This window comes from Astatotilapia calliptera, chromosome 7 (assembly GCF_900246225.1).
Source record: "Astatotilapia calliptera chromosome 7, fAstCal1.2, whole genome shotgun sequence".
Lineage (NCBI taxonomy): Eukaryota > Metazoa > Chordata > Actinopteri > Cichliformes > Cichlidae > Astatotilapia > Astatotilapia calliptera.
Window position 1 is genome coordinate 9980234 of NC_039308.1, and position 15224 is coordinate 9995457.

At 39.4% G+C, this 15224-nt stretch overlaps 1 protein-coding gene across 1 annotated transcript in view; it reads right to left on the bottom strand.

Annotated features, from left to right (window-relative positions):
* Positions 1–2564: 2564 nt before the first annotated feature.
* The window catches only part of necab2 (N-terminal EF-hand calcium binding protein 2), a 151684-nt gene continuing 139024 nt past the window's right edge, over positions 2565–15224 (bottom strand). The window contains exons 11-13 of the mRNA XM_026172965.1: positions 10714–10791; positions 9892–9983; positions 2565–7912 (exon numbers count right to left, since the gene is read on the bottom strand). Coding sequence (XP_026028750.1) covers positions 7884–7912; positions 9892–9983; positions 10714–10791 — 199 coding nt within the window. The 3' untranslated portion in view covers positions 2565–7883. The remainder of the gene's footprint in view (positions 7913–9891; positions 9984–10713; positions 10792–15224) is intronic.

Below are 15224 nucleotides of genomic sequence, written 5' to 3' on the forward strand. Positions count from 1 at the left end.
TGTCTTACAAAAAAACCCCTACATTTTGACATTTGTATTAATTACCAGTGTTTTGAATTTTCATGCATTTTTGATCAGTCTGTTATTTCCCCTCGTGTCTTTACCCCCTGCGTATCTGTGAGTTCTTGTTTCCCCTCGTGTTTTATTCCACGTTTCCCCAGCCCGACACGTCTGTGCTCTCCCTTGTGCTCCCTCTGTCTCTCTCCCTCTTCAGTCTGCGTCTCTGTGCACTTCCTGTTTTACTTTGATAGTCTCCCGTCAGTGTAAGTAGGGTCAGTGGTTCCCAAACGTTTTTTGCTAGGCCCCCCTTTGTTTTACAAGAAAAATATTTTGTTTTCAAACTCCATTGCATTTTATTTCACACCTCAAACATTTAGTAAACAATTAAGCAAATACAAGTAAACTGCAATAAATTACAAGTAATATTACAAGTAACTACTAACTCTGTTATGCTACGTCCATACCTACACGGGTATTTTTGAAAACGCAGCTGTTTCTATGCGTTTGGACCTTTCGTCTACATGTAAATGATGTTTCGAATCACCAAAAACTGAGATTTTTTAAAACTCCTTTTTTTGCATTTACGTGTGGACGAGGAATACAGAGTTCGTCATGCAATGTCAAAGGCATGTGCCTTTTTCCACGTCACGCTGTGCACCATGTTATTGTTTACATGAGATTGCAGAATGGAAGATAGTAAGATTAACAGTATTTTGTCTCTATCTGCAGTTTTTACACGCTTACACATACACACGCAGTTACTGTCCCTCCATTTAGAAAGGCAGAGGCGTCACGGTGTGATTATTTTATGTGTAGTTGTTTTTTTCCTGTGTAATAATATTCAACATTGCTGTCAATACATTTTTCAAAATGGGTTAAAAAACAAACAACTGTGGGATACCGTTTGTCCGCGATTTGAACCAAGGGAACAAATTGTGGCAGGATCAGCCTGATATTATTTGTATCCCGCTGTAACTTTGCTGTATAAAGAGCTAACATCTCCAAAATGTCAGGAGTAGTTAGTTATTACAAGAAGTGTTTGTGAACTAAAAATCAAGAATGTCGGATACTGTTTCTCCGTGATTTGAAGAGCCCAGCGCTGCTCCCGACACAGGGAAAACCAATTCTGCAGGGGAGACCTACCTTTGCACTTGTGCAGGTGAAGCCAAAGGGAAGATTTGCTTCACCATATTTTCTAGTCTTTGGAAGGAAGTTGGTTTGGAAACATATTTGCCGATGCTTCATCTCCTGCTTTGCGTTTGCGTGGGCGCTCCATCAGAAACCTGTCCATTAAGCTAGCAGTGGCCAAGAGTTCTTCTTCTTCTTTTTTATCTTCATACCGCGCCCCCCCCCCCCCCCCCAGGGGGTGGGCCCCACACTTTGGGAACCTCTGGTGTAGGTCATGTTGTGTTTGGTCCTGGCCTTTCTAGTTGTGATTATTCGTGCTAGCTGCGCTCTTTGTGTGCTCTCACGTCCCTTGTTATCTTTCTGTGTGTTTATGCGTCTCCCTCAGTCCTTTGTCGCATCCTCCCTCTTGGCTGTGTTTCCTTGTGTGCCTCTCCGTATGATTAGTTATGAATTTCCCAGTTTAGTTTTGTATCACCTTTTCCCCCATTCAGCGAATAAAGCTGTATTTTGAGTTAAAGTCCTGTTTGCGTCTGGGTCCTATTCCTGCCTGCACACAGCCATTTCATGACATTAATTTTACTGGACAAAAGAAAAAGACAACTGAATAAAGCAAATTGTAAACTTATTTTACTTATTTATTTTCTGTTTGAATAGCAGCCTGCACTTTGAATCATTGGGGGTTACGCACAATATAAAAGCAATAACCTATCCAAAGCAATCACAAGGATGTTATGGGTTCAGCATCCAAAACTGTGAGCAAGGAAGAGTAAACCATCTCCTGCAGCCACTCACCAACTGGTAGAAGCATGCTCAGTTTTCCCCCCAGTGATCTACTGGTCTGCAGTTTTATTTTACTAATTTAATGGCTTACCTCATGAATATTTAACTTTATAATTAACTTGCTCAACAGCACTGCTGAATAGCTCTACAAGGTTTTGCGTCTGGTGTCCTGTTGGGATTCAGTTCAATTTAATTTTATTTATATAGTGCCAAATCACAACAGCAGTACATCAAGGTGCTTTAAACCCCCAAAAAATCAGACGACCCCCTTTAAGCAAGCACTTGGCAACAGTGGGAAGGAAAAATTCCCTTTTAACAGGAAGAAACCTTTCGGCAGGATCAGGATCAGGGAGGGGCGGCCGTTACTGGGGGGGCGGTAATGGGAGGAAGACAGTACAAAACGCACACTGTGGGAAAAAAGAGAGATAATGACTTGTGATTAAATGGTGTCTAAATACTACTTTGCACTGAGTTGAGAGTTGTACGTAGACATTGATGGACATTTTTGCTGATTAGCTAATGTAGTGCTATGCTTGTTCTGTATGATTGATGTATAACACCAGTGTTAAGTTTTTGTGTCCAACGTATTTCTGAGTAAAGCTATTCTGGAGCACATGCTAGGGAAACATTTACCACATTATAGGTTTCACACCAGATAAACCCATAATAATTTATTTTTTGTAGTGTGCATGCAGACTGAACATTACCATATTATGGCTCAAAGTTCAAATCACACATCTGCCACAACATTTACACAGGAAGGAAAAGAAAAAGCACAATTCCCAATAACCAGCAGCATTTAATATCAAAGCCATACAGCACAGTTTTCAGTTTTATAGTTTTATTGAATTGCATCACTCTACATCATCTAGAATTTCAACAAGATATTCTTTAAAGACCAAATATAATACTTGCATCCCTGCAATAAGTCTCTACACTTAAGAAGAGAAAGCTTTTTTTTTTTTTTTTACTGAAACATACATTAAGAATTAATATTTAATTAAACATTGCCATAAAAGTTATGTTCATTCTTGAATGCCATTTTTCTAGTCATATATTTTATATAATAGATTTAAGTCTCTGTCTCTTTCATAGGAATACTAGAAAACAAAGAAGGTAAGAAATGCACAAAACCCATTGAGTAGCATTGCCTAATACTACAGCAAAGAAGTTACTGGACATTCAGTTGACATGCACTCAGTTGAAGAATAGAAAAGAACACAGCCATAGAAAGGAAGAGTTATGGCCATGATGTCGGTCAGTTTGGCAAATTACTGATTGGCTTGTTCTCTTGGATAGACTCTAAATAAAAGATGGATGTAGCCTGCATGTCTTGAGTGACGGCAAAGGGAGCAGTCTTTATATAGAAATCTCAGATAATGAGACTTGGTTCTACCTTGCAAGGGAAGCCAAATATTGGGTTCATGCCAGCTGCACTCTGGTGTTCTTGGGAAGTTCTTTTTAAGGTGTTTGTTCAGTCACCATAGCAAAGGTTGCTAGTGGTTCAGAGTAGTTGGGGTATATATTGCAATGGCTAAGGAGGTCATTTGTGTAGAGCTTAAAGTGCTTCTTTGGTTTGCAATACTTGTGATGGTAGGGTAGGTCATGATCACCCATGCAGATTGTATTTCCTACTCTGTGCCTTTAGGGCCAGGTTGAGTTGGTTTTACAAAGGATCTAGATAGAGGAGCTCCAGGTTCGTGAAATACATTCTGTCTGATGTATCTGCAGAGCAGGGTGGAGACAAATGCTGCACTGCATATGCCTAAAACTTGTTGATGACCTTCAGGATATCATTTTTAAGAACCCATCTTAAAAACCGAAGACCAACATTGTGGTTAATGCCATTCTCTCATGACTTTAGTTTTTTGAGTGTTTGCCTTGGGTGAAAAGACTGGCACTGGCTAGCTATTGTGTTTAAGGTGAACTAACTGAATTGAGCGATTCTGTGAATCAGGCCTGCATCCCATCATGCACTTGCAGGAGGAAGGAAAGGAGTCTGGCTGGCATCATAGAGCCACAGGCAAGAACCGATTGGTGACATCATGGTGGCTATGACCATCTTTTATGTATAGTCTATGGTGTCACGTTTATGGTGTCTATGTTAGGTTTCTTGAGGTAAACCAGGTGACATGTTTCCTGTTTACCAGTATCACAACAATTACATAAACTAATCCACGCCTACAGAAGGCCTGATCTCAACATGTTGTAGGTCCTCTGCCGTTTAATCTTTTCACAATGTTACCAGGAAACGTTCTGCTCAGCCATGCTTCAGTACATTTCAGTGGCATAACTCTTTCATTGTATGACGAAGCACGGGTTGCACTGAGAAGTAGGAGGATAGAAAAAGAACAGGTTGCACAGTCTGAGGGACATTCAGGAATGTATCAACAGGAAACAGTACTGGTGTTTCTGACCATTCACTTACTATCGATCTCATATACACAACCCAGCCAAGCTGGGCACAATGTACACAAAGGGAGATCCCTTAATTAGAACATGTGGGTTGCACTCAGCCAGGCTTGAGTACTGTAAATCTATGGCTATCAGTATAGTAAATCACTTACATGTAAACACTAATCCATGCAATATGGCTTTGTTTGTATTGAGAATACAGTAGCTCCTTCTTGAACGCAAATAGGATTGGAGTTTGAGATATATATGTATATGTTGGGGTTTTTGTTCCAACAAGTGAGAGGTTAAATGTACCCTGTGAAGTTTTCTTGTCAAAGTATTGTGGTTTTAATATTAAGCAGGTGGTTATTGGGTAACCTTTCACCTTGTGGGGTTAATGTAGTAACTGCATACACTATACAGGCTGTATTAACAGATCAAGTCAAACCTGACCACCTCAAGGTACTTTAAGTGTTTAAGTGGTCTTCTTTTCAAGCTTTCAAGGCTACCTTAACTTGCATGACGGAGAACCGACAGACACATCTCATGATCAATGTACTTTTTGTATTTTGCAACTTAGTCTCTACTTAGTTACTTAAGGTTTTGATACTTTAATTTCAGAAGTCAGATAATTGCAGAAGTCACTGCATTGCTGAATTCCTCTGAAAGACTTGGTTTTGAAACTTTATCAGGTCCAGATTAGCACCTAGATTTATTCTTAAACCCTGCAAATTTCATTTTAGTTGGACCATTTCAAAACAACAAGTTAGATGATAAGTGGCACAGCAATAGTCCCTCTTACGCTGCTTTCTTCCTTATAAAACAAAGCAGATCTCTTTATAGCCCAAATCATACACTGTTTAACACATTCATTGCTATATTTGTGAAATCTCTGCTCTTTAATGCTGTTAGTGGTCCAAACTTCCACAGGGTACCTTTAAAAGAGACACTCACAGGTTGGTAAATACATTTTCACAGATAATGCAATACTGCTTTTGCATGCCTGTTCTACAAGCCTATTGTTATACATATTTCTGTTACCATATATGTAATAATGTTCAACACTTCCACGTGTCACACAGTCATGCCCCGCTGAGCGCAGCCCGGAGTTCTAAAAGTAGGTAACAATCAACATTAGTGTCAGTGTAGCTGGATCCCCGCTCACTGCCACCACAGTGCCAGCAGATGACAGACTCGCTGTCTTCACAGGTGAAGAGAGAATAGACTCAACAGTGAGGTGGATGGCAAGATGGCACCTTTGAAAGAATAATGCTGTAACGGAGCAGTGATTCATTAACAAGTCTTTACCCAGTTAGACAGTAATATATCTCTACATACTCTCATCATACTCATTGACCTCTAATATACTCTACTATGCTTAAGTCACAATATTCACTCATTTTTACATTGTGCTTTTTTTAATCTGATTGTTTGACAGTGTGTGTGGGCTGATGTGCAGTGAAGACTGAACTCAGCCGGTTTTCAGACTTTACCGAACAATATCGTTGATGTCACGTCCGAATAATAAGCTCATCTGGGTTTTAATGTAAAGGTCGAATATGTCCGTCCTCCATTTCACCCTGATGTCCTGGAATTTGCAAGAGCTGTAACTTTCCATAATATCCTCCTGTTCATTGACTTTTTTGCACTTAAAGGTGGGTTCAGTAGTGGCAATACATGTGATCACGTGTTCGAGATATTAATGCCGAGGTGGTTCATCTAACTGCTACAGTATGCTAAGTGTTGTGAAGGTTTATTTCAAATTCAAGGCTATTCTTTCAGTGATGTTCAATAGCTGAATAGACCTGTCATCGTGGTAATAATGTCATATATTAATGAAACACAATCTGATGTCTACACCGAAAGTGGGGAATTCTCTGCTTACAGGGAATTTAAAATGCATCAAAAAGAAGTTGCCTTTTAAAATCCTTTACCTGCTCAACCATGTGGTGATGTTTAAGGCTTTATATTCAGTGTTCTTCATATATCTGTTTCGGATGGTAGCTATTTGGATTCAAACAAACAGGTTAGAGAAGCTGCAGCACCTGTGAAGCTACTGCCACTTTCACTGAGGATAAGATTTGTACCATAGCACTAAAAGATGTCAGTAAAGGCAAATATAATCATAACAGAACAACATTTTCATATGTACAATCTCCACTAGACTTACACAGCTAATATAAGCAACCCATCACCAATTCAGACAAGGAATGCATGAACAGAAGGCAAAAATCAAACCGTGTTTATCTGCATGGAGAACACTGAGGTGCTGCCTGTCTCTCTAAGCAGTCGCTTTCTCAAGGTAGCGGGCGTGTCGCGTCAGAAACTATCCCTTAAATGTGTTTAGTTAAAATAAAACTACACCGAAAAACACCAGCGGGAATTTGTGTTAGCATCTACACATGCAAATCCTTGAGAAGAACTGACATCAGCTGGCCTTCTTCTACTGGTGCCAGGTTAAAACGACATCATTCTTCACAGGGATTAGCTGTGCTTTAAAGAAACAGTACCGTGTAACAGCCAGTAAACCATCAGAGACATTACCCTCAGAACAGCCATTGTATACAGAGTGAATGTAAAAGAGATTAAGAGAGTGAACAGAACAAACGAAGGCAACAAAATCGGAAAATTATGGAGGAGATAAAATATACTTGGTCATTATAAGATTATTAACCTTAAAAGGTGGCCTTATGGGGTCATCTACTGATTGTTATGTGAGGATTTAAAGTTACTACTGGAACCACTGCTCTATAATAGCACATCTGTTTTTTTCCTATTCATGAACTGGTGAACAGCTGGAACTGTACAGTAAAATGACCGCATTATTCTACCCTTCAGTGGTTCTTCTCTCATATTAAAATCACTTGTTTATTCAGAGCCAGTGTTCACTTTCCCAGATAAAATTCTAGGCTAAATGTCATATTTAAATGGCTTTGGGTAAATAACATCCATAAGAGAGGACAGCTAGCTAAAGACTTCTCCGTTTTCCTGAGAACGCAAACTAATCTGTCAACTAGGTATTTCGAGTCTTCATTTTAATGTCATGGCTGATGCGAGGGTAATTTGGTCAGTTATGAAATAAATAAATAAACAAAAGTCTGCGATATATTCACAGATATAATAAGCAGCTACTATAAAGTGACAGCTACACAGATGAGCTATCTGTGGTGATCAGCTGCATTCCCAAACTGACTACTGAAAAGCTGCTACATGGAAAACTCAACCTTCGGGGTCCTTGCTACATGACAATCTCCACCTTACAGTGGCTCAAAGCTATTAGAAACATGTACATGAAGTAATCCACAATCTTGAAATCCAGCAAACTACCATGATGAGATGCAAACATGTTTTAGTAATCTCACGTTGTAAAATGCACTGTTTGTTCAATTTTCACCGCAGTTGACACCATTCATTTGCACTATGTAAACATGTACTTACAAAAAGAGTTGAGGGAGTTTGGGGGTTGTGGGGATTGGGGTGGGTGAAACAGAGGAGAAAAAAAGGTTTTAGGGCTGGAGGGGAAGGAGTTAAAGAAGTGAGGAGTGTCAGGAGTCTTGGCGTGTAGTCGAATATCTTCATGCTCAGTCCCTGTTCACGCTGCACCAGACGGCTGCAAATAGAAAGAGGGATGACGAGTGAGAAAAAGGTTCGAAAGGAAGGAGTTTTTAAAGAAAGCGTGCCTCAGAGTGAAAAAACAATGTGGAGAGTGAGCAAAAAAAATGGATTGAATGGAAATGAGAAGAAAGCAGAACAGGCGTGGGGGAAAGAAGAGTGCCAAGAAGAGAAATGGACAAAAAAGTGATTACTAGACAATAAAACAGGCAGTCAGCCAAGTATCAGCTTGGTCACTGACAGTCTGCGACTCGGCGCAGGGATGCCTGCCAGCATCAGTTGTTTTGGATGAAGCAGATTCCAAAGCCAGGTTTCTGTAGATAATGCCTATAAATTTTACATAACACATCCAGGGTTGTTGAACAAACTAATCACTTTCTCAGCATTATATAGAACACTTGCTCTGCAACTGTGTACTATTGCATCACACCTTTATAGTAATATTAGCACATATTGTGTTATCTCAGTATCACCTGCACTACTGATAATTCTACTACTAGGGTAAGTCAGCAACTGCTCAGGAACCCCAAGAAACAGATTTTGGATCCAAGTTGATCAGAAAGAATCTGATGTAAATGTTCATGAAAATTTAAAGGAGTAACTAGTTCGATGAAAATTGGTAGTGTATTTTTTTTTAATGCACCACAACTAACAACCATGCAGAAATAACATTCTGTATATGAATTATATTAAACTGTATTTAGACATAACCTCCGACTATGACATGACCTTCTGTGAACTTAAATCAGTATATTTCTCTGATGTTCTAGACATACAAGACAAAATGAGGATTCATCAATAATCATAATGGCAGATTTAGATTTATTCATTAATCTTGTAATGATACCAAAAAATATTTTGATGTTCCCACTGTTTGTCTTTAAGTCATCCTCCGTTCTCTGTGGTAGGAAGGTTGTTCCTGAACTTTTTTTTCGGTCTCTTTATGTAAACTGACTTTATACTGTTGAGGTCAGAGCTCAGTGGGGGCCATACCATCTGCTGTAGTACTTTAATGTCTCTGCCTTTATGTTTGGAGTCATTATCATGCTGCAGAATTATTTTGAGACCAAGTGGAAGAATGTGGGGTTCCTAAAACTGCATATTTCTGTGTGCCCAATGTCGGCTGGCACATCAGACTGCGCACAGTCCATATACTGAGTTCACAGTTTGTATAGGTTTTTGTAACTTCAAAATAGGGAAGGTACATACTACAAGAAAAAGCTTTTGTGTTTCTGTGCATGGAGTGAAACTGTGGAACAGTTTGAATATGGAATTGAAGCAATGTCCAAACATAAAACAATTCAAAAAGAGTTATAAAGATCTTCTTGAACTATAAAGAAATGGAAAATGTGTAATTTCATGAAACATTTCATGATGTGATATTATATAGTGTATATATCAGAAATCTGTTTGTTATTTCTATTACAGATTATATCAGTAAGGAAGCTGACTAAATATTAACTGATAACTTATGGCGAAGGGGTGGGATTAAATAGGCGTGTACTTCTTCCCACTCCCTTTCGACATGTAACTGAATCAGAACAGAAGCAATATTGAAATGTATTAACTTTATTTTGTGTAGTATTTTTTTCTCTCTTATTTTCTTTGCTAAATGTACCTGTTTATTGTTTACATGATCGAAATAAATTGACAAACAAACATTACAGGCAACAAAGATTGACCTTTCTTACATGTAACTGTAATATTGTACAAGCAGGCTTGTAAGTATCTGAAAGGATTATTTATCACTGCAAAAGAGGAAAAACTTGGCAATTTTACTTCAAATGTGTAAAAATCAGAGAAAAAGGAAACTTTGTCTTGTCTTCTTTGTGTTCTCGAGAAAATATCACAAAGTATTTCAAATCCAGATATCGTTCTGGTCATTGGTCCCAATCCACAAATGGTTTGGAGGACATTTCAGCTGCAGCGTCACACTGCTTTTGTTTTATTCTCTAGTTGTACTGTTTTACCACTGACCTGGCACGGCTACAGAGGACACAGCCTCCGGCTGGCACAGTGTATCCACCTTCACATGCTGAAAGGCTTTGTTGGGAGCCGACTGGAGGTGCCTGGAATCAGAGGAGAGCATGCACACACTAAATGACACACAGCATTTCAGTATGCACACATCTGTCTTGACTTTGCACACAGCCTCTCAAAAGCACACATGGACTCTAATCACTTTGCACGGCCCTTAGCCTTTACTGTAAGATTTGAAATATTAATGGTGGGGAGATGCTGTGAGCAGTGGAGCAGAAACTTGGATCAGCAGGCAACTACATCAGCAGCCTCTCCTTGTGCCCAGAACCATTACTAAATCACAATGACCTGAAGCAACTTGAGTGATTCAGCAACTCTGGAGCACGTGAATGGCTGAACAATGTTAATTAAATGTTGGAGGATTTTTTTCAAACAGGCTCACGGCAGTAATAGAAGAAAAGTGAGAGCTCCTTTTATTGGGTGATCACCAATCAATTAGAACAGGGATAAGAAGGAACGGCGTGCTCAGCTCCAAAACACTTTCAGGGGACCAAGAGTGCTGACTCAAAGGCAATATCCTAAACAATATGAATGTCTGCGCTCAGTAATGACTTTTAATGCTTTCAAAGTGGATCAGCACGGGGAATGAATCACTTTGAGGCTGTTCTCCGTGTTTACAGATGCTTCATTCTGTCAGTTGCTTTGGATCAATGGTTGGAGCCTGGGTTCGGAAAATGAAAAGTTCTTAATACTGGCACATGTGACGGATAGAGCTCAGGATTAAGAATAAAATTGGAGCCAAAAACGATTAAAACTCACCTCTTCCACTCCTCCTCGCCATCCCAGAACTCATAGACGACAAAGGATAAACCATCTGGCAGACGCACTGCAGTCACACTGGAGCAGAGGCAGAGGAAAATGGGAATGAGAGGATGAAAGTGGACAGAAGGTGATATGGAAAGTGACGGGTGAGAGACGTTGGATTCATGATAGAGAACGGTGAAGCAGTGCACATTAAGGATACATTTGTAAAGGAGACAAAGCAGACACGAGATAACAGTTTATATTTCAGAAAATCGCATCTCGGACTTTATTGATGTCACTGCACTTAACACCAAGAATAGCAAATAAGATCTATCAGAGTGTGATCATCAATGCACAGAGGTTATTATGTGGGATGTTATGGAGACATTTTGGATGGTACACTTTGCTGTAATGAACTCGGGCTCCTCCGTATGTATTCCAAAGGAGGGTGAATGTGCACATGGGAACTTTGTCACACTTGGCTAACAGCGTAACTCAGTTTTCACAGCAAGCGCCGCATTTAAAGGCTTCAATGGTAAAAGTGGAACATGTTATGGACATGTCGACATGTTAATGTGTTTTTATATGCCTAACATTTGCCCATTTGACCAACAATATAACGTCCCAAATGGAATTAGGTTTAGAAACAAAAGCAGAAAACGACTCAAAGACTCGGTGCTGTTAATGCCAGCAATTTTCTTTGGTCCATTATATGCACTTGTGCCTCTTGGTAATTTTCTGGCTCTGAAATCAAGCAGCTGTTGACGTGTTTGAGCAGATCACTCTGTGCGGTGCAGTTTCTGCGTGAAATTACACTTGCACGTCTGCCTGCTCGGGGTTAGTCTCAGGACCGGCATGATTTTAATTTTACCTTTCAAGGATTCCAATTTTCATAGTGCGAGCTCAGAGCTTAGCAAAAACTAAAAAGATGATGCTGTTGTGATTCGCTGTGTGGCAGGCAGGAGAAAGAACCAAATGCAGGACTCGGTACACACAGGGATGAACTCAAAAAGGCAGCTTTAGTTTGCTTTAAAACACTAGAAGACGACAAAATAAAACCTAAACTGGAAAACCTGAAATTAAGACTAGGGAACAGGAAACTAGGAGTTACAAGGGAACACGGAGCACAGGAAAACCACACAGCTACGAGGGACAGCTCGACAACAAAACAGGGACGACAGAGGACTAAAATACACATCGGATAAATCAGGGAATGGGAGACAGCAGGGAAACAGCTGGGACTAATTGGGCAGACGAGGTGGGGAACACAGAGCAGGACTATCAAAATAAAACAGGAACCAAAACGTAAGAACTAGAAAACCTCAAGAGGCATAACCAGAATTAAACCAAACACAAGTTAGTATTAATCAAAACAAAAAACAGTGATCAGACTCAGGACCGTGACAGATACAGAAGTCAGTATACTGCTCAGTAGAATCTATATGCTCAAAGTAGTTGGATTATAACTCTGATTCCGAGCTACATCAATGACTTAAAGAAATAAGATAGTATTTTGGGTGATGTCAGCAGACAAAATTACTTCTCTTTTTTTGTAGTTATCATACATGACTGACTTTAAACTACTTTTATCAGATGCTTTACCTCAGGGGTCTCAAACTCGAGGGCCGGTGTCCTGCAAGTGTCCATGTGTCCCTGTTGCAACACACCTGAATAAAATTAGTAGGTCATTTGCAAGAGTATAGAACTTGACAGCATGCTGAAGTGGCAACCCCTAACCTTACTCAAGTAAATGTAAGTGTTTGGAAAAAATGTACTTCTAAAAGTACTTTTATTGCACCATGTTCATTCACTCAGCTGCTGTAACATAAATCAAATGGCTAAATTGCCACCTCAGCATGCAGTCAAGTTCTAATATTATTCAGGTTTATTGCAACAGGGACACATGGAAAAGTTGCAGGACACCAGCCCTCGAGGACTGGAGCTTGATATATATATATATATATATATATATATATATATATATATATATATATATACATACACACACACACAAAATAAGGTGTATATATACACACTGTTTAGCAATGTGCTTTATGTCATTATCACCCTGGAAGAGTCCTCTTTTGCTAAACTTCTAAAGGCAGTCATATGGTCCGTTCATATTTTTTGCAATAGGAAATCTCTTATAAACATGATCTATTTTTTGTCTCATGCAGCCACTATATGATCACAGTCTCAGCTCCATCCTTCACTGTGGTGGCCCAGGCCAGATTCATGCACAGCATGTGGGATTCCTTTCAGCCAAACACATTTATCTTAGTCATATCTAATCAAAGCTGGTGCTCCCAAGATTCTTGTTCTTTATCTGGAATTTTGTGCCAAAGACTGAGCAACTTTTTCCCCCTCTTTTTTTTTTTCTTGGACACTTTCCATCGGAGTGGCATTAAGCAATGGTCTTTGCACCATCTGAGCTGCCTCAGTTACTCTGATCTCTATTGATAACCCCTGCGTAGGGCCCAAGCCTTTACCCATCTGTTTTTCAGAGACAGAGTGTACAAGTTGTTCATAAGGTGATTATTTTAAGAGAACACTCCATATGACTCTGATTAGTGGTAGTATGTTTTCTTTTTTACCTCAAAATAACCACGGCCATGGTTCCACTGACTTTTAGTTGATAAATAATCTTCTGTATATTCTTCCCATTCAAGCACAATTTTCAGACAATCACAATACCATCTCCCTTCTTCCAATATTTTCTGTAACCTAACCTGCTTTTATTGCCGGCTGTACATGCAGGCTACCAGCAGTGTGAAAAGACATTACTGTTATGTGTGTGTGTGTGTCTGCAGGTCTGCTCTAAACCTGTAGAGGGCACTGAGGGACAGGAGCTGCTGCCTGTTAAATCTTTATAGGGTGTCAGAAGAAATAACTTGAATTGTCTGAGCTCTGCTGGAGGATTTAATAGAATTTGTGCTTCTAATCACAACCAAACATCAAATGATAATGAGCAAGGACAGCAGAGACTAAATAAAGTTTATATATTACAGTTAGGCAACGATGAAATTAAAAACTGACAAAGGAGGGAAAAAGGCATTCAGTGGCACACCAGAGACAGAAAAAGACAGAAGTCTTTGCACAGATAATGTGCAAGCTTCCATCTGAAAACCTTGCTGCATTATTTATATTAAGATACCTACAATTACTGTGCTGCTCCCACATTTATTATAAAATAAAAAATATACCACAAAATGCAATCTGGCAATGACAACAAACCTACCTTACTGCTGCACCTGTTTTTCCTTTTAGCCATGTGTGCTTTTTATTGATTGCAATTAGGACTTGTCCTTCATGAGAAGGTGTGACTTAAGTAAGGTTTGTTCTGTCAGGTTGTTAAAGCTCCTACAGACTTTGAAGGACATGATGGGATAATAGCATAACTAATTCTTAGAATACAACAAAAGAATGCTACGATGTTCAGAGCAACAAGGCACAAGGACAAGATTTAACATATCCATCTTCAGGTGCTTTTACACAATTCCTTTGACTATTATGCATCACATTTTTTTTTACTATGTTTATCTTTTTTCAGCACAGAAACCTTCAGCAGTCTGTTAGTGTGTTTTGCAGATTTTTTTTCTTTCTTGCTCAAACTCGGTCAGGGTTACCCTCCCCAGTCGGCAAAGGCAGGCTGCAGAAAATAAAACCAACAGCATCAAACTGCCAAACCACTAGTCAAACTTCAAAATGCTGTTTATTATGAATGTCAAAGCCCTTAAAATACCAAAGAACCTTGTCTGTAGCTACATTAGTGAGTGAACAGACTTATTTGAAGGCATATTACCTAGTCAAATTGACATATCTTTTTAGTTTAATGATTACTGTGAGGGATATTCATTCCCTATAGTTCAAGAACTTGTCTGGAATTAGTCTGGTGTATGATATGTAGATGTGACAGGAACCTGATCAAACAGCAGTTTGGGTTTTAGAGGTGCATTTAACATCTTTTTTATGTCTGATCCTGGTGCAAAACATCTGGTGATAAGTTGGAAGTACATTAAACAATTGCAGTTATAAACAGCACTTCGGTTAGATGTAGGAATGGTTCTAGTAGAGAACTGGTTCCCAGTAACAATTCTTTGGAATTGTTAGTTTGATTGTTAGTTAGATCCTGCTCATCAGTTCCACTTGCTCCTGCGCTACAATCAGATGAGCAGCTCTTAAAGCTGCTATGATCATTGACTTTATATATAGAGCAAATGGCAGTGTTGAATATCTGTGAGGGGATCACTCCTATTGAGAAAAAGAAGATGATTATCAACCAGCTTTGCACTCTCTCAACTCTCTCAGTTTAAGTTGGGAAATTAATTATAATATTAGTCTTGAATGACTCCCAGTATTATTGCTGCTAACAATAAGGATTCTCTGCTACATTTAGCTGTTAAGATTAACACCTCCTTCATCCATGCTGCAGCCCCGTTCAGTGCAGACTGCAGTAACTGGTAGCAGAAAATGTAATGCACCACAGTCAGAACCTTTAAGCTTTGCCAAGGACATATGCAGAACAC